The sequence below is a fragment of the Astyanax mexicanus genome, chromosome 17 (assembly GCF_023375975.1).
Source record: "Astyanax mexicanus isolate ESR-SI-001 chromosome 17, AstMex3_surface, whole genome shotgun sequence".
Taxonomy (NCBI): domain Eukaryota; kingdom Metazoa; phylum Chordata; class Actinopteri; order Characiformes; family Acestrorhamphidae; genus Astyanax; species Astyanax mexicanus.
Window position 1 is genome coordinate 38,123,424 of NC_064424.1, and position 26,988 is coordinate 38,150,411.

Here is a 26,988-nt window from a genome sequence, read left to right on the forward strand (position 1 = left end):
TCTCAGCCACCCCTGGTTCAGCAGCTAAAAACCTTGGAGTTATCATAGATTCAGATCTAGCATTCGATAAACACATATCTAATGTTACTAGAACAGCTTTTCTACACCTCCGTAACATCGCCAAGCTAAGAAATGCCCTATCACTGCATGACGCAGAAAAATTAGTACATGCCTTTATTACCTCAAGGCTAGATTATTGTAATGCGCTACTGTCTGGATGTTCCGGCAGTAACTTAAATAAACTTCAGCTAGTTCAAAATGCTGCAGCCAGGGTCCTTACTAAAACTAGAAAATTTGACCATATTAGTCCAGTACTATCAGCACTGCACTGGCTTCCAGTCAAATTCCGCATAGACTATAAAATTCTCCTGTTAACGTATAAAGCCCTACACGGGCTCGCTCCTGAGTATTTACGAGACCTCATCTCCTGTTATGAACCACCGCGATTACTCAGATCTCAGGGTGCTGGTTTATTAGTAGTTCCTAAAATTCAGAGGAGCTCTGCAGGAGGAAGAGCTTTCTCTTATAAAGCGCCTCAACTCTGGAATAATCTCCCCGAATATGTTCAGGACTCAGACACAGTCTCAATCTTTAAGTCTAGACTGAAAACTTACTTGTTTAGTTTAGCTTTTGGTAATTAATGTTTTTCCCTTTAGATAAGGCTGCAGATCCAGGGGTTCATGGACAGAGGAAATTGTGGTAAACTGAGATGCTGGTGCTGCTGTTCTCCCACTGCACACGGTCACTCAGGTTTGTGGACGGTAGAGTGGGTGGATGCCAGTGTTTCAGGGAGCCTCCATGTCTATGTGACCTCTCTGCCTTTAGTTAGGCTGTTTTACTTTGGATCTGCCGGAGTCATTTGCCACACTCTGATAATGTTTTATATTCTCTGTGTTACATAAATCCAGTCAAAACTAATTCCATCTCTCTGCCTTCCTCCGAGTTACTGACTGCCCACCTGTCTGACCCGATACCGAGGGATGTTGGACCCTCAGGCTCTCATGTCCTCTGTCTGGCCAGACGGGAAGTTTCTGAAGTCAGCTCTTCTCCATCCACCACCACAGATCAGCTGCTCATCATCCATCTTACTCTATAAGCCATTAGTGGAGCTGCTATACACCTGAATATATAAAACCTATGTGGATGTATGAAAGACTTTTAAAAATTAATTTAAAAGCCATTTGACCAGTGGTAGGATGGTCCCCCCTTTAATGTGAGTCTTGGTCCTCCCAAGGTTTCTTCCTCCTCCTGCAGCTCTGAGGGAGTTTTTCCTTGCCTCCGCGCTCACTGGGGGTTCTGTATTATGTATATTCTATGTTTAATGTTTTGCCTAATTCTTTGTCCTGTGATCATGTTTCTGTAAAGCTGCTTTGTGCCAACACCAGTTGTAAAAAGCGCTATACAAATAAATTTGATTTGATTTGATTTGATTTGATTAAATGTGACAGATGTAAACAGGTTATTACTTGCAATTATTAATATTATGTTCTTTTTCACAAACAGTCACACACCGTATCTCTGAGGCTGTCCACTTTAAACCACTCCAGTAGCTTCTTTCCCACTTCCATAGGACATGACAGGAAGGTGCGGTAGGTAAGCAGGAAGTCCTCGATGTAGGTTGGATCCACCACCGAAGGCTCCTCCACTAGATGCATTATCAGTCTGTCTGGTGTGCCCTAGGCCGTTCCAAAAAAATGTGAAATGGATAACAAACTCAACGATTTACATTGTACACTGCAGCCTCGTAATGTACTGTTCAATGTCAAACTATAGCTTTACTGTATCAATCTCAACTTTAGTAAAACTTTGGTTGACTATATTTATTAAGTCTTTTGAGCAGAAAACCAAAACATAAAGCCAGAGCAACAATACGTTATGGTTGCTAGCTTAAGTTTTAAAGTAAATATTTATGTAACGTAGACTAGAGTGCCAAGGATAAACCAAACTCTTACAATTAGTAATAAAAGGCGCTTATATGGGCAGTAAGTGTTTATTTATTTTAATAACCCTAATATCACTGTTTTATATATGTAGTGCAGACTAAAACACTGCATCACTGACACACCATAAAACATATCCCTAGCAAAAGCAAAAGTCTCAATGGCGTGTGGATAGATATACAGATTAAGCTAGAGAAGTAAAGTATTGTGGCTTGTGACGAGTGAGCCTGAGGGGAATTTTGGTTCATGCAGAACTGAGAAGTTAATGGAGGGGGGAAGGGTTCATGTGGTTTCACTACTACTGTTACTGTGGACTTAAAGGCTGACTTAATTTGCATTAGGCCACATGACTGCAGAGTAAGTTTACTCCAAGATGCCTTTATTCACCTGCAACTGTATATATAGGCAGCTTCAAAGTTGATGTGTTAAAGCAGGAAAAATGGACGAGCATAAGAATTTAAGACACTTTGAGAAAAAGACAGGCTGTGATGTTCTAGACTAAGACTGGGTCAGACTCTACCTCATTCCATTCGTTTTGTTACAAGAAAAGCTGCAAAGGTAGACTCACAACAAACACAACAGAATGTGACCTTAGCCATTTTGATGCAACTTCTGGTTTTAGAAAGAAATGCTAATGTCATGCATGTACTTAATTGAAATTAAAGGTATTAGAAACTAATGAAGCTTCTTCAGACATCAATCATCCAAAGCAGTGATAAACACACAAGCACAGTACATTAATTCAATGGTGAGCAAGGTTCCAGCCAAATTAATGGTAACCTCGCCACTGAAAATCTGACCACCAGAATCACATCATATATAAACCCTGGTGCTGATCTAAAAAACGCCATATAACCAGAAGCATTTTGGCATTTTGTTAATGAGGGGCACAAGACAAGGCTGTCCTGTCTCACCCCATCTGTTTGTAAAGGTTATTGCATAATTATATCTATTTTTCCCTCCATCACGAAACTGACACATCTAAAGAAGATACTGTCTCATGTATTCCTTTAATTGACTGTTTTTGTCATTTCTATTACTACATAGCAATTGCAAATAGATTTCAAATTTAAAACTTTATTTACTCATGTCTGATCCGTTGTTTTGGTACCTGTTTATATTCAGTATTAATACCTGTACTGAATGTACTGTTCTGTTATGTGGCTAATGAGTTATGTGGCTAATGCAGGCAATAAAAAATTTAATTCATATAAACAAAAACTGAAAAAAATTGATAATCAACTGTATTTTTTTATATTTTACTTAAGTTATCTTGCACCAGCTTAAACATTTACTGAAGATTTTTGCATTGAAAAAATCAAATGAAACAATTATTAATAATAAAAAGTAATCCTTTTTATATTGTATAGTCTTAAAAGACCTGCGGTACAGAGTTTAAGTAATTGAGCAACTACTTGAACAAATTTTTGCATTAGGCATTACTAAACAGATGTAGCTCACCTTGATGACAATGTGGCCCTTCCTGGTGCCACTGCGGTCCAACTCACGGTGCTCCTTTACCATCACGATCTCACCCTCCTCCTCCACCTTGTGCGTGTTCTTCTCCACATGGTTGAGGATGCGCCAGTAGTCCTCCTGGGCGATGCACACGAACTGGTCCACAACAACATGAGGCAGGTGGGTGAATTTATAATACAGCAGGACATTACACTGCACCAGGAATGGGCACTCGAACAGCAGCACCGCAGCATTGTGGTGGCGCGTCATCGGAAGGCTTGGCACAGAGCTCCAGCCTCGCCGGCTAAACTAATCCACTAACACTCACACTGTAGCTTCAGGCGGGAGGATGTGGATAGAGGAAGTGAAGTTCTGCGTTATGGAGGCAGACAAGTCGCCAAGGCTGAGACATTATTCGAACCTTCACCTTCATCTCGGCTAAAACAGCCCTACGACATTCTCAATCCTTATATGACCAGTAAATATAGAAATTTCCTCATTTTTTAAAATCATGTTATTATGAAAAACAATGATTCATGAAATTTCATATTTCAGTACAATTCAATGAATGAAAATGGGACCATTTAAATAGAATATGCACCATATTGATTTAAAACTGAGTTTTTTTGCCCCCTAGAAAGCACAAACCAGATAAAATAAAATTTTAATCACTGAGTGTGTTTACATGTACTTCATAACCTAGTTAATGCAGAACATCAGATTGTTAGTAATCAGATTTAGGAGAACAGGGGTTACATGAGATTAGATGGATATTATTTAATTTCTACAGTTTCAGTGTTGCTTGTGTTGAACAGAATCTTGCAGGTGCTGGTAAAAGCTGCTCGCTTATTTCCACTACCACTCTCCACTACACACTGTTTACACAACTACTTGTATAATCAGATAAAACCAAGCCAGTCATCAGTATTACAAAATCAAACGCAATTATCCCAGCTTTAATTTCATCAGCTGGTAAAAAGGCAAAAACATCTGAAAAGACATAAATAGAGACATCATTGGTCTTACCAAGACAAACCAAAGTCATATGCAGAACAACTAGTAGGGAAATGCTTTGATAACCGTCTTGTCAAATAAAACAACACGACACAAACATTTAAAATTTTAAGAAAAGTTCAAACTAAGAAAAAAGAATAACATTTGTTCAAGCAATATATACATTTGAAAAAGAATAGAAAGACAGAAATCTAAATAAAGTATATACAGAGGTTATAAGATAAAATTATTACATTTAAAATACAAACTACCTCACTCACTAAAAAAATAAAACATAGAATTAACTATAAAGACAGGACACATGATAAAGGACAAACATCTGAATGGGTGCTGTATTATGTTTAGTAGGTGACAGTGAGAATAGCTGTCTGATATATAGGCTTGGTTTAACAGCACAGAGCTGCACTGAGCAAACTCAGTTTTTGAATTTAGTTGTGAGAGGAAATGATGTAGGAGCTCACCTGGCAGTCGTCTCCTTTGGAGCGCACTTCACCGTTCACGTACTGCTTATCCAGGGAGGCCGAGATACCGAAACTGTTCCCCATACAGAGGATCTCAGTCCGGCCGTCTCCGTGACCGATCTCCACGGCACCGTTCAAAATCACATACCACTGGTCCAACTGGGAACACAAAACACCTGGCATTACAGGTAATGTTATCGTACTGGACAGAGAGGTCAGAAATCCCTGTATATTTGGAGATCTCATGAAAGATAACAGAATCTAAACAGACAACACTGCTCTTCAGAGGTTTGTAATATAGTCCTTTGTGCCAAATAGAATCAAATACTTCAATACTTAAATCGTACAATCTACAAAAACAGGCAAATATTTTTCCCTTTTTGGTCTGATGTTTGTTGATTAGGGTCTGTAGTTCAGTGAGGAAAGACAGAATACGGTTATTAAAAATGATTACTGCTTCCACAGATGCTCCAGATGTCAGGAAAATGGCCTGCATTTTATTCCTGATGCTCTCGGTGCCACAGGCTTTTTTACACTTTAATGATTTGAGTTTTTGGGCCAAATCTTCCTGTTTTACTGGATTTAATGTTTTATGATTGCACATTTGAGGTCCCCAGGATTTTAGGGGTCTTATTTTAAGGTGTTACCCACTGTCTCTCAGGCTGTGACATGTACTGACGTATTTGGCAGCGAGGGGGGTGTGCCCCTCTCCCAGAGCTATTTGTGTTTCTTTGAATTTGTCACACTGTAGAAGAAAGTGCATCTCTGTCTCGACCTCACCTGTCGTACAGTGAGCACACAGTCTCTCCTCTCTGGGCAGCCAGGACTGTTTATACCCGTCGGTCTCTACTTCCAGTCTGTGGTCACTGAGTCTGTACTTGGTCAGGATCTGTCTCTGCTTTCTATCTCTGACAGTCAGGAGATATTCTTTTAATTTATACTCTGTTTTTAGGGCCCGATATCATTCCAGTTTGTTTTGAGTTTGGATTTCTTTTTGCCAATGTTCCAGAAAATCATTCAGACTGTGTTTGGTGATTTGCCTGATGTTGAGTTTGGGGGGGGGGTAAAGCAGTGCTGAGGCTGCTGCTCTTTCTCTCTCACACTCTCTTTCTCACTTCTTCTCTCTCTGTCTCTCTTTCTCTCACTTCTCACTCTCTCTTATTCTGTCTCTTTTTCTCTCTCTCACTCTCTCTCTGTCTCTCTCTCTCTCTGAGTGGGCGGAGCGTTTGCGAGAGTAAGAGCGAGTGCGGACCATTTGGTCCACTCGTGTTACTTTTTCTTTATTTTCCTTTTCTTTCTTTTTTTTTTAAACATTTTTTTGGTTGTTATGTTTAGTTATGTTTAGTTGTTTAGACGGCATGGCGGCCGGGGAGACAGTGGCGTGTGATTATGAATGCAGTCAAGGTGCCCACTAGCGTGGACATTTCTGTGGAGGAGTGTACGTTAGCTATTGGAGAAATGGTAGGATGTGAAAATGTGCTATCTGCGTCCAGAATGAACGGCTCAGTTGTTCTGTTTTTAACTGACGTGAATAAAGTAGTTGAGGTGGTGGATCAGGGAATCACAATTAATGGCAGTTTTTATAAGGCTCTCCCGCTCGTCACCCCTTCTAAAAGAGTCACTCTGTCCAACGTTCATTAAAGACGACATGCTGACCCGCGAGCTGTCCAGGTTTTGGCAGGTACTATCACCTGTTAAAAAGGTTCCCCTCAGCTGCCGATCTCCGTTCCTAAAGCACGTCGTATCCTTCAGACGTCATGTTTTAATGATTCTGAAGGATAAAGCTGACGACCTTAACGTTACTTTTAAATTTCGTATAGACAATTTTGATTATACCGTTTTTGCCACCACGGAGTCTTTCAGTTGCGGGAAAGAGGGCCACCTGGTGCACTTGTTCCCGGAGAGGCGGGTCACCACGCCGCCGAGCACCGAGCTGGCGGACACTGAGGTCGGAGAGGAGCGAGCCGAGGGATCCGCGCCGGAGCCCGGGTCTGACGGCGAGGCGCGAGCCTGACGAAGGTAAGGAGAGCATTGGGGCTGGGGACAGGCTGATGCTGAACAAGTAACTGAAATGGTAGATACTGTAAATGATACTGATGCTGCTAATGTGGTGCTTGGTGACGGTTGGGAAGACACCGTGGGGGCGGCCGAGGTTCAGGGGGAGCAGGCGACTCGGCTGAACCCGTGGTTAAACCCCTCGTCACCAAAGGGAAAAAAAGGCAGCAGGGTCAGTATCCGACCCGCAGCGCTAAAAAGAGCTCAGCCTCCAGAGTTTAGAGTTCAACCTGAGGACCGAGCGGCTGCTAACGCTGAATCCTCAGACTCCAACATCTCCCCGTCTCCCATAATATTTATAGGTTAAAAAATGATCAAGGACTTTTTAAGTTCTACTAAACACGCTAAAGGGGTGCGAGTGGAAGAGTATTTCCCTGATCGCCCAGGTTTTATCCAGTCAGTCCAGTTTATAAAGAACACGCAGGGGGAGGAGGGGTGTGATTTTAAAATGGCAACATTAAATATTAATGGAGCCACAGATCATTTTAAGAGAGCTCAGCTGTTAAAAAAAAAAAAAACAGCCATGAGCAAAGTTCTGAAGATTGGCTTAGAGAGTTGGGCAGTGTTTTTTTAGTCACTCAGCTCATTTTCTGCTGGTGTAGCTATACTGTTTTCTAGAAGGTGGACCCCTCAGTCTGTTGAGGTTGAGGAGGTGGTGGCAGGGAGGTTTTTAAAAGTTTGTGCTTTTTTTTTTGAGTCATTGTGTTTTTTTTTTATGTGTTTATGCTCCTGTATTGGGGGTTGACAGGATGCTGTTTTTAAAAACACTTGCAGACAGATGTAGGAAGGAAGAATATGTTTTTTAGCGGGTGATTTTAACTGTACAGTCCAGCACAGACAAAAATTTGAGCCACATCCTGCATTACAGAGAAAGCTCATACAGCTCCTTAAAAAACATGAGCTCAGTGATGTATGGAAAATTATACATAGGGGTCAGATCCAGTACACATGGGCACATGCCAGGGAAAACTTTTTATCTCTAGCAAGGCTTTACAGATTTTATTTTTTTAAACATCAGCCAACAGCCAAATCTCACCAGTTGCTTTTCTGACCACAGTGTAGATCAGTGCACTGTGGAAATTGCAAATGTTAAACCTAAAAGCGCTTACTGGCATTTTAATGGTTAAAAACATGGTTAGGTCTTGATTCCAGAAGGTGACACATATGGACGTTCCGTCCAAGTTCTTTTTCAGCCTGGAACGCAAGAACGGTCAAAGCCAGTGTATGCATGCCCTGCGGGCTGAGTCTGGCAAATTACTGACAGACCCCGCAGGGATTCACCGGCAGGCCGTTCGTTTTTACACTGAACTGTACAGCACCGAGTACAGGGAGCAGCCCGAGCTTGAGCGGGTCTTCCTCAACGCTCTGCCGCAGCTCCCAGAGGACTCTCTACAGGGCCTTGAGAGGCCGCTGTCCCTGGTAGAGCTGGGTGACGCGCTGCAGGGTATGGAGTGTGGGAAGATGCCGGGTATTGATTGACTTCCAGCTGAGTTCTACAGGTCCTTTTGGTCAGTGATTGGCGAGGACATGCTGGAAGTCCTCAACAACAGCCTGTCCAGGGGAAGGCTGTCATTGAGCTGCAGGAGAGCAGTCCTCACACTCCTACCCAAGAAAGGTGATCTGCAGGAGATCAAATACAGGAGACCCGTCTCACTGCTCTGCTGTGACTACAAGCTGCTCTCTAAGGTGCTGGCAGCCAGGCTGGGGAGGGTTATTGGTAGGATCGCCCATTCTGATTAGACCTACTGTGTTCCAAACAGGTCCATTTTTGATAATATATCAATAATTTGTGATGTTCTGGATGTCTCAAGTCTTTTGGGTTTGGATACCTGTCTGATTTTTCTAGATCAGGAAAAAGGCATTTGACAGGGTTGAACATGAATATCTCTGGAAGGTTCTAGCAGCCTTTGGGTTCCCCCCTCGTCTTATAGCAATGAGTATTCTGGTGGTTAACAGTGGTTTAAGCTCTTCTTTTAAAGCCCAGAGGGGGATAAGGCAATGATGCTGTTTATCTGGCCTGCTTTATTCTCTGGCCATAGAGCCTTTTTTAAATAAGTTGAGATGCACCCTTTCTGGTTTTAATGTACCCCTCTGTGATTTTAAGATATTACTGTCTGCTTATGCTGATGATGTCATTTTAACTCTACAATGTCAACAAGATATTGACAATCTGATCAGCATTGTGGGTGTCTTTGGGAAGATTTCATCTGCTACAATTAACTGGGCTAAAAGTAAGGCTTTGTTGGTGGGGAAAGAGACTTCACTCTGGACCAGAACACCTCGGATGGAGGCCACTGACGTGCACTCTGCTCCGGAGGGGGGCAATCTAGACCTGAAGCTACCTCTGTTTTTTAATGAACCCCAAAAGACTGTTTTTACGGAATATGCCATCTTTTTATAGTGGACTTTTAAAGTACTCTGTTTTACTTTAACCCAGCAGGGGACACATCTCTGCACTGATTAAAGGAGCACGCCTGGATGTGACAAGTGACATCAGTCCATTCATGGACAGGACTTTGTGCTCTAAAGGACTAAAGACTCTGGGGGAGCTTGCAGGTTCCTGTCTGGACAAAGTGGGCCCTGTAGCTGAATGCCTGGGCATCAGGTCTGCTCGTCTTGCTGCTCAGCTTCTGCAGAAATGGAGATGTGCACTAAGAGAGGCTGAGCTTTGGGGACTGTGAGGGTCAGTTACTACTGGCTGCAGACACTGGGACTTTAAATGAAACTGCTGGGAAGTGTTTTTATAAAACTTGTGTAAAGGTTTAAACAGAACAAAACTCAACTCTAGGGTTGACACACCATGGCGTGCTAGACTGGTTTTAAACGATGATTTTAAACCTGCATGGAGAGCTTTTTATAATACACCATTAACCAAGACCTATGCTGATTTACAGTGGAGGGTTGTACACTGTATAATGGCTGTGAATGCTTTTACTTTGGTTTTAAACCCAGACGTGTCCCAAAACTGTCCATGCTGTGGTGAGAGGGAGACAGTTTTTCATTGTTTTATGGAGTGTCGCAGACTAACCCCACGGTTTCAGTTTTTAGAGTTTGTTTTTAATTGTTTTAGTTTTGTTTTTACTAAACCAGTTTTTTATTTTGGGTTTTAAGTACTCTAAATCACGGAAAACACAATGCCAACTGCTCAATTTTATTCTGGGTACAGACAAAATGGCGATCTGGGTGAGTAGAAAGGGCATTATTGAGGGTCTCAGTGACAGTGATGCTTTCACTGTTTTTAAAAGACTGGTAAAAACACAGATTTTAATTGATTTAAGTACTACTCCACCATTAGAGACATGGACAGTTTTATGAATATGTGTTGTTTTATGGACATTTTATGCTCAGTGGATGGCGGGGAACTGCAGTTTGCAGAATTTTTATTTTGAGCGGTGTCTGTATTTTTATTTTCTCTAATAAGCCACATCCTGTCTTAGTTTCTTTGTTTTAGTGTTTTACGGTCAAGTTTGAATGGAAACCAGTTAACTTTTTAGTTAACTGGTGTTAACTAAAAAACTGGTTTAATAAAGTTGTTGCTAAAATTTAAAAAAATCTCACTCTCTCTTATTTTGTCTCTTTTTCTCTCAATCGCTCTCTCTCTCTCTCTCTCATTCTCCCTTTCTCTCACTATCTCTCTTTCAAATTCAAATAAGCTTTATTGGCATAACCATGTTCAACAGTATTGCCAGAGCATTAGCACAACACAAGTGAACTTTCTAAACATTAAGGACAGGGGCGTAGCAGCAAATTCTGGGCCCTGTACACTCTCAATGTCAGTGGGCCCCTATCCATGCCAGTAAAAAATCAGGATTTTACATGGGCCCCTCTCCGTACTCGGGCCCTGGATAGTCAGGTCCACTTTTCCCCCCACTACCACGCCCATGATTAAGGAATACAGATGTATAACCAAAAAGAAATACATAAACATGAAATCTACTGAACACTATTAAAACATTTGAACAGCTTTATGAACAACATCACTATACTATACTATATAAAGGGTACAGAAAAAAAAAAATAAAATAATAATAATTAAATAAAGATGTTCACATTCAGGGCTGTGTGTGTGTGTGTGGTGGGTCACTCACTGTCCCGCATGTTGTGGCAGGCTAAAACGTATCGCGCTGCCAGGGCACTGCAGTCTCTCTCTTCTCCTAACAGGACGGCTAGTTTATGGGTATCAGAGAGACGGCTGAACTGGGGGTGAATTTGATCAAATTGTTTAAAATAAAATTTCCGTATTTGATTATATTTCTCACACTGAGTGAGAAAGTGCAGCTCTGTCTCTACAGTGTTGCTGTGGCACTGCTGGCACACCCTCTGCTCTATAGGGAGCCAGGCCAGTTTGTAGCGGCCGGTCTGTACTGCCAGGCTGTGTTCACTCAGTCTCTACTTTGTCAGCGTGGTTCTGTGTTTGAGATCAGTCACTGAGCTCAGATATTCAGCTACAGTGTACTGACGCTTTAGGGCCAGATAGCACTGCATTCTGCTCTGTGCTTGTGTTTTAGTGTTCCAACGGGTGATGTAGTTTGTTTTTTGGAGTGTGAGTTTTGGAGTGTGAGGTTTGGTCTAATTGAGTTGAGTACAGGCTGGTCCTGATGGTGAACAGTGTTAGTGTGTGTTAGTGAACTAAGGCTCAGTACCAGCTGTGTGAGGGAACTCTTTTTGTTGCTCAGCTCTTGGCTCTGCAGGATTTTATAGGGATAGGAATGGGGGTCACTGTTTTTTAGGTGTAGCCAATATTTAACAATTCTTTTTTGAATTTTGAGTAGTAGTGGGTATTGTCCTAATTCAGCTCTACAGGTGTTGTTTGTTTTTTTTCTGTGGACCGGTAGAATACTCTTACAGAATTCAGTGTGCATAATTGCTGTGGGCTGTTTCTCCCATTGGTCAAAATTATAATTTGATTGTGCCCCCCCATACCTCACTTCCATATAGGAGAATTGGTTCTATAACTGACTGAAATTATTTGAGCCAGATTTTGATTGGTATTTGGTTTAATATGGGAATATGGGATGGGAATTTGACGTTTAATAGCGTAGAACGCCCTGCGTGCTTTCTCTCTCAGTTCATTTACTGCTGGACAGAAGTTTCCGGTGGAACTGATCTTCAGTCCTAAATAATTGTATTCTTTACAGCTATCTAATTTGTGTGTTTTTTTTTTAGGTTTACTGCCAGGGCCCAGGTCTGGCAGTACTGCTCCAGCAGGTCCAGATTCTGCTGTAGACCCTGCTCTGTGGGGGACAGCAGGACCAGGTCGTCTGCGTACAGCACGAATTTGATTTCTGAGTTGTGCAGAGTGAGATCCGGGGCTGCAGATCCTTCTAGAATAGTGGCCAATACATTAATATAAATGTTAAATAGTGTTGGGCTTAAGCAGCAGCCCTGTCTTACTCCACGCTCCTGAGAAAATAATTCTGTTCGCTTGTTGCTAATTTTTATTCCGCACTTATTATTTGTATAGAATCAGATTGAACAGTTTAAGAATGGCCAACTGGAATTTTTTACTAGTGTTTTTGATCATTTCATTTAAATGCACAAGCATTTTTAGATTTCAGGGTTGATATTTTAGATTGAATTTCCTGCTCAGTAATGGGGGAGTCCAGGGGATTCTGAAAGTCTTTTATTGGTGTTATATTGGTGGGTATTTTATTATATAGTGATTTAAAATGTGTGGTCCAAATTTCCCCATTTTGAATTGCCTATTCCTCTAATCTAGATTTATTGAGAGAATTCAAGTGTTCCCAAAATCTATTTGTATTGATGGACTCCTCAATTAGTGCCAGCTGTTTGTGTGCATATTGTGCTTTTTTGATTCTGAGTGTATGTTTTTAGAGTTTTAATGTTTCACAGTACTGAAGGCGTAAATCTGCGTTATATGGGGTTCTGTGTTTCTGATTTGACAATTTTTGTAATTCTTTTCTAATTCTTTGACATTGTGTGTCAAACCATTTGTCATCTTTAATATTTTTGGGTTTGTTCTTTAATTGTTTTAATTTGCATATTTTTGCAGTTGAAATGAAAATATGGTTTAAATTTCTAACTGCCAGATTGATGCCTTCATTACTGTGAGTGTATGCGGTGTCCAGAAAGTTATCTAAAAGTGTTTGAATTTCTTGATTTCCAATTGCTTTCTGAAACTCTTCTGTGCTGTTTTGGGCCCATCTGTACAGTCTCCGGATGTTGTACAGCTTGCTGGGATGTGTGTGTGCTGTGCTGTTATTCTCTGTCCTTTTAATGAACACAGTAATTGGACTGTGATCAGACAGAGGGGTTAGTAGTTTTACAGAGAATGCACTGAGAGAGAAAGTGTCTAAATCTGTGATCATGTAATCTACAGTACTGTTGCCAAGAGGTGAGCAAAATGTGTATCTTCCTAAAGAGTCCCCTCGTGTCCTACCGTTGACAATGTACAGACCGAGGCTTTGACAGAGCTGCAGGAGGTCCCTTCCATTTCGGTTCACCTGTGAATCAGAATTTTATCGAGGAAGGTTAATTATGTTTCTTGGGTATTGATGACCGAATATATAATTATTTTCTTTTCTCTGTGTTGAGGTCAGGTAGAGATCCTGTGCGTGCGTTCAGATCCCCACAGATCAAAATGCTTCCCTGGGCCTGGAAGCTGCTGATCTGATCATGTAAAATAGGCAAAATATCTTCATTATAGTATGGGGATTCACTGGGAGGAATATAGACACTACATAAATAGATGTCTTTTGGAGTGTCACTAATATCTTTGTTAATTTTAAGCCAAATATGTGATTTTTCCAATTTTATTGGGACTATACATTTGGATAATTCGGACTAATACCATATAATAATAACACCAGAATCTCTACCTTGTTTAATATCAGGGTGTTTAACAGAGGGAATGATAATTTCTTTATAGTTTGCGGGGCAGTGAGTGATGGTGTCAGATCTACACCAGGTTTCTTGTAGGATTATGATGTCAGTGTTTTTCGTGTTATATGTGAATTCATTGTTTTTAGTTTTGTACCCAAACAGAGATGAATTTATGCCCTGAATTTTCCACATTGAAATTGATAGTGTTTTCATTTTAAAAAAGTGTAAAAGTGGGAATTATTTTTAAGAATGAGATAAACCAATGTATTTAAGAATTCAAAAATGCATATGTAATTATAAACAAACCATTCGTAATCTTTGTGCAATTACATTCATATACATTTGTATCAGTCTTATTTATTTGTTTATTTATTTATTAATATGTGATGTATGTTAAATGATTGTCACTTAGCTCAGGAGTCTGCTACATAAAAGGCTGAGCAGCTGTTTGATCTCGCCTAGATCTGCAGCACTGGTGGAGGTTGAGTTTTTTACCACTGTAGCGTAGGTTTGCTTCTGTGGCTGTGATTGGGGCAGGGTGCTGGTGGTGGATGCCTCAGTTTAGGTGCTGGCTGTGGATGGATCAGATTGGGTGTTGGCTGTGGGTGCAGTTCTCTGGGGGCTGGAGGTCGAGATGCAGAGCTGGGTTTAGCAGGTCTGGGGGGGGTGGAGATCCAGTGTGCTGGAGCTGCTCTGGGTGTGGGATGGCCGTGTGGAGGCGGGGGGTAGAAGTAGTGGAATGCTGGGAGTTGTCTGTTTGATGGTGTGTGGGGTCGTCCGATGTTGTGGAGGCTGGACGGTCTGCTGCACAACTGCGGGAGATTTCTGTGTTAATCTTGTGGATGGTAGCAGGGTGGAAGTCTCTCCGGGGTAGGATGGTTGAGATGGAGATCTTTGTGGTGGGAAAGGTCTGTGTGGCGGTTTGTGCTACTCTCATTACACATTCAGCTACTCTGTCTTGTTGTGCCCTTAAAGTCATTAGTGCCAGTATGGATAATGATGTGGTCTGGCTCACCTGAGATGGCATGGGTAAGGAGCTGAAGGGCATCTCTGGTCCTGGCACACCAAACTTTGCAACTTTTTTCCCTGGGAAAAGCTGTTGCTCATTTAGGAACTTCCCATTTGAGTCAATTAGAATTATAATGTTAGTATCTGAAGGTATGCATGTGGGTCCCTGTTCAGAGTGGGCGGGATGTTGCTCTGAGTGGGTGGGTCCCTGTTCAGAGTGGGCGGGATGTTGCTCTGAGTGGGTGGGTCCTTGTTCAGAGTAGGCGAGATGTTGCTCTAAATGGGTGGGCCCTTGTCCAGAGTGGGCGGGATGTTGCTCTGAGAGGGTGGGCCCCTGTTCAGAGTAGGCGGGATGTTGCTCTGAGAGGGTGGGCCCCTGTTCAGAGTAGGCGGGATGTTGCTCTGAGAGGGTGGACCCCCGTTCAGAGTGGGCGGGATGTTGCTCTGAGTGGGTGGGTCCCTGTTCAGAGTGGGCGGGATGTTGCTCTAAATGGGTGGGTCCTTGTTCAGAGTGGGCGTGATGTTGCTCTGAGTGGGTGGGTCCCTGTTCAGAGTGGGCGGGATGTTGCTCTGAGTGGGTGGGTCCCTGTTCAGAGTGGGCGGGATGTTGCTCTAAATGGGTGGGTCCCTGTTCAGAGTGGGCGGGATGTTGCTCTGAGTGGGTGGGTCCCTGTTCAGAGTGGGCGGGATGTTGCTCTGAGTGGGTGGGTCCATGGCCAGAGAGGACAGCTTCTGGTTTCAGGTGGGTAGGATTTTGGACAGAAAGGTCAGGGTTTAGATCAGAGTGGGCAGGTCCTTGCTCTGCTGATTGCTGATTGGATTTGAGGTTTCTTATTTTCTCCCTCAGGTTGTTAATGGTCTGATCTCTAATCTGCATCATCTCTTACTGTACTGAGTTCCTTTCTCAGAGACTCTCTGTCTTGCTGAAGCTCCAGCACCTCTCTTTTAAGCTCCTGCAGGGAGTTCTCCTGCAGCTTCAGCTGGTGTTGAATCTGCTGGCAATGGTCGTTGGATGGCGGGTTGGACAGAATTAATTCTTTTAGTTCGAACAACTGGTCGAACTAAAAGAATTAATTCTGTCCAACCCGCCATCCAACGACCATTCAAAACCGCAGGGAAAAGCTTTCTCTCAGCTGGGACACTGTGCTTTGCGGTTGTTGGTCCTGATCTGTCTTGCTGGTCTCCACGCCCCTCTCCTAAACCCTGGGCTGAGCTGCTGCTGTCCTCCTCAGTTTCTCTTCTAGTCTCTGCCAGTGCTTTGATAAAGTTAAAGTCCTGCTAGACAGAGCTAAGACTGGCCTCACTACCCTGAAACATGATGGTCCCATTGTGATAAACATTTACAGTGAGGAAGCTGTCCCCATCTTCATTATCTATCAGTATCTGTCTCCCATTACAGATGCCTCTCTTTCTGTAGTTCTGGTCGTGAGCACAGATGGCGCTGTGCCAGGCTTCAGTGTGCTCTGTGTACAGCAGGAGGTTTGTGACAGTAATTTTATCTCCTGTTTGTTGGGAATCTGCTGTGAGGGTCTCTGGGTTTTCCCTCAGTGTTCTGTGTTTAAAAGCCTTCCTGGCCGGAGAGGTTTTCAGCTCTGCAGGGTAGCTGAGTGTTAGGGGGAGGAGCTTCCCCGCTGTTGCATTAGGCATGGCTAATTCTCTGTTGCTAGCTAGCAAGCTAGATTAGCGTCGGAGCTAACTTAAAAAGCAGTGATGTCTTCAGCTATTTAGTTGAGTTGGAGGTGCTTACCTCTGTAGTTTATAAGATGTTGATTTAATGTAGTTTTTCTTCTGCATTTTGAAGACTTCTGTTCCTTTTCCAGTGAATTTCTTCTCCTGTTCAGTAGCTGCGGTGGCTTGTCTGTTAGCTGCTTCAGGCTAAGTTTTGCTTTTGCTTATTTTCTTCTGTAACTGACCTTTTTTCTCCGTAGAAAGTTGATCAGTTTACTCTTTCTTGTAAATCAGAAGTTTTTCATAAGTTTTCTTTGGTTTATCTCATTTTTAAAATCCTTTTATTTGCAAAAGTTTTAAGAGCTGTAGTGAAGCATGTCCTCTCTGTCTCTCAAATTGTTCTTTAACAAGTAAACTACGGAGGACCAAAAATGACATAAGTATAAATAAATGCACATATAAATGTAGACATAAATACATAAATACATGAATAAATAAATGAATAAATAAATGAATAAATAAATAAATGTTGAAATAAATTATTATATATATAAATAAATGCACACAAAAATGAATAAATACATAAATATATAAATAAATTAAAACATGCATAAATAATTGTATAGGTTAATAAATACATTAATAAATACATTTCTTAATTATATATTTATTTATTTATTCATTTATACGTGCATTTATTTATTTCAACATTTATATTTTTATTCATTTATTTATTTCAACATGTATTTATTTATTCATTCATTTTTTTAACATTTCTACATTTATTTATTGATTTATTTCCACATTTTCACATATTTATTCATTTATTTATTTACCTATACACTTATTTAAATGTGTATTTATTTATTTATTTATTTATTCATTTATATGTGCATTTATTAATATATATATATATATATATATATCAACATTTATATATTTATTCATTTATTTATATATTTATTTATTTATTTCTACATTTATTGCATTTATTTATTTATACTTATGTTATTTTTGGTCCTCCATAGTTGACATGAGTGCTTTCGTTTTTCTCACAACGTCTCTCTCCTTCTTATCTATAATCCATGCAGAGTACATGTTGGATAGCATTTGACTTGCTCCAACCTCAAAATACACTATAGTGATGCCTTCTGTACTATAGAAACAAATATTCCCAACTTTTACACTGAGAAAGTAATTATATGCGCCCAAACTGCGGTGCGCTTTCACTGCCTGTCTGGTGTAATCACGCTCTGTTTTAAGGAGTTAGTGATCACATCTGGGTAGGTCACCTCTGGCAAGCGTTGTAAATCAGAGGAAAAAAACTTCCCTCTTAAATCCTTATCAAAAGGATCAAGAAAAGAGGTTTGATCACTTTTTACTAATTTCTGACCATATGTTTTTGTTTTGTGTTCGGGAGACTTGCGAAATATGCGCTCTCATTTTGACAGCTGTATACTTGAAAATAGAGCCACCGGAAGCGTCCAAGGAACAGACATGCGCAGTAGCTTTGTAATTGTTTTCCTCATTGAAACGGTCTAGCTAATTAACAACTGAGATCTTGGTAAAAGTTATCAAGTGGTCAAATCAGCTTTTTAAAAAATGTATAATCCACTATATTTTTTTCATATTAAGTGCCTTTGCCTTTCTCAGGAGTGCATCCTCCCGGTTACCTTTTTCCCCGTGAATGACTGCCGCCCACCCATTTATTTATTTTTTTACTGTTCTTACAGTTTTTCTCAGTCGATTTGGTACTTTTCTCAGTTTAGAATTGAAGTTCTCAATACATAATTTATACATTTCTATAAAACTTTGTTGGTAAAGTTGGTCAAATCCTGGTCTTATAATGGCTAAAGCTGGTCGTCGGATGCAGCCAAATATTGTAAGGACAACTGTTTCTTAGATCGTTTAAAATCATCGCAGGAGATGATATTCAGTGTAACGTGAATGAAAACATGTGGCCCATCAGAGAGGAGAGCCAAAATGCATAAAGTTGCTTAAGTTGTTTTCTCAGCTTGTTTTGAATGTTTAGAGTAAGTGTCTAATTTTGTAGTTTTTTCTTTGTGTTATGTGTGCTGCCAAACAGCTTTCTGTCAACAAAATGCAGTGCAAACAATACAGTAAAATAATATTACTCAAAATGTTTGATTACAGTGCAATTTCTTGCTGTCAGTCTCCCACATACAGACATGATTAACTAAGTTTTTTGTGTATTTTGTGTGTACAGATTTAATAGATTTGATTTGAATCAAAAGTTTGCTTCCATCAGAATATACTTACACTTTACTCTGTTGACAACATGACTAAGTATTTTGACTGCCTTGTTCATAGGCAATAACACACAGACTAGGCATTCTGATGGCACTGACAAACTGATTGAAATTAATATTTGCTTTTGAAGCAAAAACAAAGAATTGTGAGGGAGGTACGAGCTTTTGCAGGTATTTCATTGAGGTTTGCTGTTTGCACTAACTGTTTTGAGAAATGAACTTGTTGTGAAAAATGTACCAAATCGACTGAGAAAAACTGTAATTGATAGTTCAAATGTATTTGCTACACTTTACACTATATCTACTATGGATGAAGTATGTAATGTTTCATATTCATCAGTGTTTAGGATTCTCTGTCACTCTGCTATTTAAATATTTGGAGCTTATCACCTAAACCAGTTCAAGATAATTGCCTTAACTGAAATCTGGTTGACAAGTGACAAGGTGTGCCTAATTTCAAGGGCTACAATCACATTCCTTGTCCCAGGCAAGACTGCATTGGTGGTAGTTTCTCTTTGTTGTTGCAGGAGGATCTTATTCTCTCTCTGCCATGACCGTAAAACTTTGCTTGGGAAGGATACTAAAATTATATTTATTGAGCTTACTACTGCTGTGCTGAAGACCACGGTTATTATTGGTTATAGGCCCCCAGATTACAACCATAATTTATTGTATTATACATACTATACTATACATAATATACTATACATAATATATATGTATAAATACTACAAATAGAACTCTTATTAATAACATACTAACTAATTCAGTTGATGACTCAGGGATATCTGGTGTCCTGCTTGTCGATCTTTCTGATCATCTCAACCTGTCCCACTTAGCACATACTCTTTACTCCTTTCAAAAAGCAGTAAGCCAGCCCAGTAGCATCGTATAGAAACTTCGTATAGACAATTTTATGGCATTTGTTGGTCATGGAAGGAGGTTCCCAGAAAGCAAATGATCAATTTTTTTATATTATTTCCAGACCCTTTGATATTGCTTTTGCCTACCACAATAAAATCAACATTGTGGCTCACTAAGTGGCTCACAAAAAAAATACAGAAAAAGTATAAAGCATACCTTGCCATAGCGCATCTCCATTGAACTTTAGGTATATGTTCTCACACAGGAATAAACTTTATCATCTCCTCCAAATTGCTAAGTGACAACATTATGAAACTTATTATGAAATCCTCACTTGCTGCCAGTTCCCAATAAATGCTTGCCTGCTATATTGAAACTTCTTCACATATTGAGTTGCTAATGTCTCAAATTATAGACCAATCCTTAACACCACTGGCAGAGAGGAGAGCCCTCAGCAAGCTGCTGAACATCATGGGCAATGTTCACCACCCTCTGCACAGCACCATCACCAGGCAGAGGAGCTCATTCAGTGGCAGACTACTGTCCCAGTCCTGCTCCACATACAGACTACGAAAGTCTGCACTACCTCCATTACACAGACACAAAAGACTGTACATTTATACTTTATATTTTATTGTATTTTTAGAAGTACCTACCTACCTACCATTTGTTCTGTGACTATTTCAACCACCTCAAACAGGTTGTTTCTTGGAATGGTTTTAAATCTAGCTATTAATAGTTAGATGTGGTATACCGCAAGGTTCTATTCTTGTTCCTTTGCTTTTTTATTATCTAGACAAATGGTTCATACCTGGTTTAAAAAAGGTTTTTAATTTTTTGCTGATGAGACTTTTTGCTTTATGTCAAACTGAAATGAAAACTTAAACAGGTGGTAACACTTTTCAATAAGGGTACATTAAATGGCATGAATTCCTGCAGTATTTCATGAGTGAGTAATTATTAATTCATGCACATAATACACAATGAGTCATCATGAATATACATGAAGGAAGCATGTCTCATGTATGTGTTAATGTATTAGTTCATGTAGTAATTAAGGTACAAATGTCATTTACTGGCATGAGTTATTAATGATGTTCATGTAGGTCTTTATGTGAGTCACGGAAATTGAGGTAAAAAACCAAAGGGTCAGTCCACACCTCACAGAAAAGAAAAATATTCAGCATTACTTAAGGATAATTCTTCATGATGAGTTCATGATCCTGTGGCCCTCAAAGTGGAACAATACTCAGCATTACTTAAGTATTACTTCTTTATGAGTTTATGATGTTGTGGCCCTCAAAGTAAAGTGGTATAATATTCATTCTATAATACTGGTGATGTTAATGATGAAAAGACAAAGGAACCACTGACTAAGCAAACCTTCTTTATTGTTTTGAAACTTAACACTGTACATGGATAAACTGGCATCACATAGCATAGCTTTAAATAAAAAAAAAATAAAGTAACCCTTTCTTTTACTGTCCCTTAAATTCTATGTATTAACCAGGTAATTGTAAGGTACAAACTGAAGAACTAGGTAATTGTTTTGGGAAACAAGATGGAAAGTACCAAGACAGTCTTGCCTGATTACACTGAAATGTCTAACAGGTTCTAGATATTAAACAGGTACATGGGAGGTACAAACTCCTAGTCCTAGGTAATTATTATGGTTAAAAAGATGGTAAGAACAATAACAACTTAATTACACTGACAAATATTCATTTTATATTCAATCACACTTAGGTACATTGTTAAGATTCAAAACAATAAAAAATGTTTGCTTAACCAGTGGTTCCTCTGTCTTTTAATCATTAACATCAACAGTATTATAGAATTAATATTGTACCACTTTACATTTGAGGGCCACAACATTATGAACTCATGAAGAATGATGCTTAAAGGACCAATATGTAACTAATTTTCAGTAGTAAATGATAAAATGATCAGGATGTATCATCAGATATTAAGGAAACATGTTGAGTGAAAGTACTGGCAGCTCTTGTCAGCAGAGCTTCAGCAGTGTGTTCCTATTTTAAGTGTGCACTCCATCCCGAAGTTTGTGTCAGTTCTGTCCTCTGTCTCCGCCTGCTGCTCGTTCCCCAACACTAACTCCACCTCTGAAGTTGCCAGCAGCACCCACACTACACTATTGCGATCTGTGCTGCAGAAAAGCAGCTTAGCTAGCAGAGCTGGTTCAGCTAAACCTCAGCTGCTACACAGCTTAAAAAGCCTCAGCATGTCTCAAAAAATCTCAGTGACCAAAGAAGGAATATAACAATAGTGAATATTGGCAATGAGTTAAAAGTTGGAGACTTAGAGCTACTTTTCTCCTGAACAGGTAAGCTAACTGGCTAGCTAATTTAGTCAGGCAAAGTATCACCACCACTAGATGTGCTTACTAGGGACTGGTGTTTAAATTAATTTAAAAACTGAGTGTTCACATTCAGATCAGTGCAGCTGTGATGTGATCTGTGTGCAGCTGGGATAAAAAAGCAGAGGGTATTTGAGAGAGATAGATTGGTTAGCAAAGTTAGCTAAAGTAATCTGAATATGCTGGATAACAGTCATGCAACTTGAACTGCAATCAGTCACAACGGAGGAGCAGCCATGTCACATCTGATTAATACCTCGGCAGTGATGAGTAATCCAAAATCTACACCAGAAACTGATAGTTAGTCTCTATAGTCAGCTAAGCAGTGTTAAATTACTAGGACCTGTAAAGTCTCCACTCCACTCCAGCTATGGGGTGTGTATTTTTGGAGCAGTGGGATTTTTCAGGTATAACAGGCTAACGCAGCTAGCGGTGCATGAGGCTAGTTTAGCTAACTACAGATAATGTTCACATGAGCCGGTTTGTAATATGACTTTCTTGCCATGGTAGAAGTTACTGAACGCGTCTTTCACTGGATTGTGTAGATTCAGCCTGGGCCAACTTGGCAACCCAATGTAGCGCCGTGGCTGGGGAGGGGTGGGTGCGGAGCAGACTACTCTCTGAGATGTTTTGAAATTGGACCGCTCCAGCTATTTCCCCCGCTCACTCTCTTATCCTACAGAATGTACCTTTAAGACAGGGGTGTCCAAACTTTTTTTGTGGGGGGCCAGAAGGAGAAATATATTTGAAGTCACGGGCCACACTCTAATAAAACAAATAATGAAATATACCACTATAAAAAATACAAAAAAATATTTTTCCTGATTATTTCATTTACACACCATTTTACTTGACTAACTGTCTTTATCTTTGACAGTGTTGTGTAAACTAAGATTTTTCAAATAGATTTTTCTGCGCTAGAAATGCGCACCCTCTCCACTTTTAGGCTCTTTGGCCCGTTTTTTTGCGCTAGAAATACGCACTCTTTCCACTTTTAGACTTTTTGCCCCGTTTTTCTGCGCTAGAAATGCGCACTCTCTCCGACTCTTTGGCCCGTTTCTGACACCTAGCGTTCAAACTTAGAATCTCACATTATAAAAACCTGCTTAACAGCGGGCCAACTTTCATTCTATTTCTAAAATACCTCGCGGGCCGCTCCAAAAAAGGAAACGGGCCGCAAATGGCCCGCGGGCCGTAGTTTGGACACCCCTGCTTTAAGTAATGCCGAGTATTACTCATGAAGAATTATCCTTAAGTAATGCTGAATATTTTTCTTTTCTGTGAGGTGTGGGCTGACCCTTTGGTTTATACCAAACACATAAAGACCTGCATGAACATCATTAATAACTCATGCCAGTAAATGCCATCTGTACATTACTGCATGAACTAATACATTAACACATACATGAGACATGCTTCCTTCGTGTATATTCATGATGACACATTATTGACACATAATTACTCACTCATGAAATACTGCAGGAATTCATGCCATTTAATCTACCCTTATTGAAAAGTGTTATCTGCGGTTCCAAAAAAGTAATTATAGCTTAATATATAAAAACTGTATAGCTAGTCACACCAAAGAATAAGAAAAAATACCCTTGATAAAGACATCTATATATTTATCTTGTTGGAATCCAATATGCCAAGTTTATAGATGTTTACATTAAGGAAAAAACTTCTATCTGTAACAAAGTGGCTAAGAACATTGGGGTCATCAGCAGGATAAGACATGTCGTACGAAAATAAATGTTTGAATGTTTGTGATATAAATTTGAACCACTGTTCTCCACTCAGCCCTCACACACCTGGACAAGAAAGACACCTACGTCAGAATGCTGTTTGTTGACTTCAGTTCAGCATTCAACACAATTGTCCCTCAACAGCTCATACACAAACTGGACAGTCTGGGGCTGAGCACTTCCCTGTGCAACTGGCTGTTGGACTTCCTGACTGGTAGACCACAGGCAGTGCGGGTTGGCAGCAGCACATCCAGCATCAACCACACTGAACACAGGGGCTCCCCAAGGATGTGTACTGAGCCCCCTCCTGTTCACTCTGCTGACCCACGACTGCACACCAGAACACACCTCCAACCTCTTCGTCAAGTTTGCGGATGACACGACGGTGGTGGGTCTCATCAGCAACAACGATGAGTCACACTACAGGAGCGAGGTGAGCCGCCTGGCCTCCTGGTGCAAACACAACAATCTCTCTCTGAACACAGAGAAGACCAAGGAGATTGTTGTGGACTTCAGGAGAACTCACACACTGCACACTCCTCTGTCCATCAACGGAACTGCTGTGGAGAGGGTGAGCAGCACCAAGTTCCTGGGTGTGCACGTCACAGAGGACCTCTCCTGGAGCACCAACTCAGCATCACTGGCCAGGAAGGCAAACCAGCGTCTCTACTTTCTACGCAAGCTGAGAAGAGCTGGAGCCCCCACCCCCATCATGACCACTTTCTACAGAGGGGCCATCGAGAGCATCCTGACCAGCTGTTTCACCGTGTGGTACGGGGCCTGCACAGCATCCTGCCGCAGGACCCTCCTGCGCATCGTGAGAGCAGCTGAGAAGATCGTTGGCACCTCTCTCCCCTCCCTTCAGGACTTGTACAGCTCCCGCCTCACACGGAAAGCCATCCGTCTGGCAGGAGATCCCTCCCACCCACTACACAGCTTCTTCAGCCTGCTGCCATCAGGGAGAAGACTGCGGAGTCTCGGGTCTAGGACCAGCAGACTGCGAGACAGCCCCATCCATCAGGCTGTGAGGATGCTGAACTCTCTTCCTGCTCTACCCCCATCCCAATCCTGACCCCACACCCTCCCACCAACACAGTACTGAAACTCTGCACTAGAACACACACAGTACTGTAACTTTTGTAAAAGGACCTGCACTACACACCCAATACCTGCACTACTGTTACGCTGCACTGTCATACACACTTTAATTCCCCAAGAACTGGGAACTTTAAGAACTTTACCAGCCTTAAGCTAGATACAACATTTGCACTACTGTTATACGGGTTCTATTTATATTGTCACTTGATCTTAATCACCATTAATATTGCACTATTATCTTCTGTCTCACAAATGTCTATTGTGTTTTTGTTGTATTGTACATATAGTGTCTCCCACTCATTTAGATTATATTTTTATTTCTTTTTATTTCTATTTATATATCTATTTCACCCCCACCACTACTGCACCTTGTATGTCTCATGTATGTCTGTGTCCCTGCTGCTGTATTGTACACATAGTGTCTCCCCTTTTTCTTTATTATCCATTATCTGTACTTGCTGTAAAATTGGGAAGGAGAGTAACGTAATTTCAATTCTCTGTATGTCCTGTACATATGCAGCATTGACAATAAAACTACTTGACTTGACTTGAACCAGATAATTTGTGTTTATTTGTGTTCCAGCAAAGAATGAATCTTCTATCTTCAAGTTTTTGTCATATATTTATATCTAACAAGTCCCCAATCATTTAACACTAAATTTATTTTCTCAGCATACTTTGTTTTTCCATTTCTCATTTTTTAATTTATTGAATATGTATTTTTTTACATGATTTATTCAGGTATGTATTTTTATTTGTTATTTTATTTGTTATTTTTTATTGTTTTATTTTTATTTTGTTATTTTTACTGTATAATAACTTTTTTCTCTTTCCATTTCATTTTGATTATTATGTAATAGGTTCTTATTTTTTTTTATCTTTGTTTGTAATAAATGTGGTTTTTGATCTATGTTTCATGGGTGATTTCTAGGGTTTCATACTCCTCCTTTGCACATCCTGATTATAATTACTTTAATTTTTCTATTATTATTTTAAATGATATGTTTGTGCAAAAATAAATAAACTAAAGTCAACTACAAAGTGTAACTTCCTCTTGCAGAAATAACACTGGTGTTGTTTTTTTGTTCAGTGTTTGTTTCTGAAGTTATGACTCACTATAGCTGAGCAATCCAAATTTTACCTGCTCGCAAAATTGGAAAAAATAACCTAGGACAGGTAAAACAAGAAAAAGAAAAACAAGAAAAAAAGCTGCATATTTACCTCCTGCTTATCCAGCAGGATGACTGTTCCAGCCTGCTCAACCACCTCAAACACCATAACCGTACACAGCTCTCTCCTCACAGACATGGTCATATTAGCGAAGGCAGGCAGCTGATGCATGAACTCCAGAAGTTGCTCTGTAACAACAATATATTATATTAACCCTTTGATGTGTAACATATGTACAACCCCTCTATTGCGCAAAATAGGTAAAAAAATCATTTTCTATGTAACTTCATGTATGGCTGAGGGTTTCTATGATACATCTTAGCAGTAAATTAATTCAGTCATTCAGAAATTAAGGTAATCCTCATCCTTGTTTTTAATCATAGTACATGTCTTTGCAAATACAGGTGTTTTTTCTTAGTCTTGATTTCTGTAAATTCAGATGATGTATTTCATCATGGTTCATTACTAAAGCTTAAACAATAAAATGCCTTTTTGTGTCACTACCCCTCTAATGCACATGTGGGTCAAAAATTACCTGCATTCATTTTCTACGTTAATTCATGTATGGCTGAGGGTTTCTTTAGCACAAATCTTTATTTTTTTATTTTCCTTTATTACTTTATGAAGAAGCTTTTGTATTTTACATCAGGTTTACAGCTTAGCACAGCTCCCATGTCACTCAGTATTGCTTTCATTTGTTTTTAACAATGAGTTTTTATCTGATGACAGTTAACCCTTATTCAGAATTTGCAACACACACACACACACACACACACACACACACACACACACACACACACACACACACACAAACACACAATTTTTTTGTTTTTACTGAATGTTTGAAACTGTTGTACCATATAAAACTTTATTCTTTAAATTAATAAAATATTTCAGTTGTTTCCAAGAATATAATTTTTACCCAAATACCCTGTAGTTAAATGGCCTTCTAATGAATTTAGCTAAGCTACTATAATAGTTAACTAACTACCGTAGATTTAAATAATTAAAATAGAATAC

The 26,988-nt window shown here is 40.1% G+C and overlaps 1 protein-coding gene across 12 annotated transcripts in view; it reads right to left on the reverse strand.

The window, feature by feature from the left end:
- The window catches only part of LOC103043076 (rap guanine nucleotide exchange factor 6), a 296,213-nt gene that overhangs the window by 92,682 nt on the left and 176,543 nt on the right, over positions 1 to 26,988 (reverse strand). For all 12 annotated transcript variants that reach the window (XM_049466446.1, XM_049466442.1, XM_049466440.1 and 9 more), the window contains 4 exons: positions 26,020 to 26,156; positions 4,874 to 5,032; positions 3,402 to 3,554; positions 1,512 to 1,676 (listed from right to left, as the gene is read on the reverse strand). In XM_049466446.1, the coding sequence (XP_049322403.1) occupies positions 1,512 to 1,676; positions 3,402 to 3,554; positions 4,874 to 5,032; positions 26,020 to 26,156 (614 nt within the window). The remainder of the gene's footprint in view (positions 1 to 1,511; positions 1,677 to 3,401; positions 3,555 to 4,873; positions 5,033 to 26,019; positions 26,157 to 26,988) is intronic.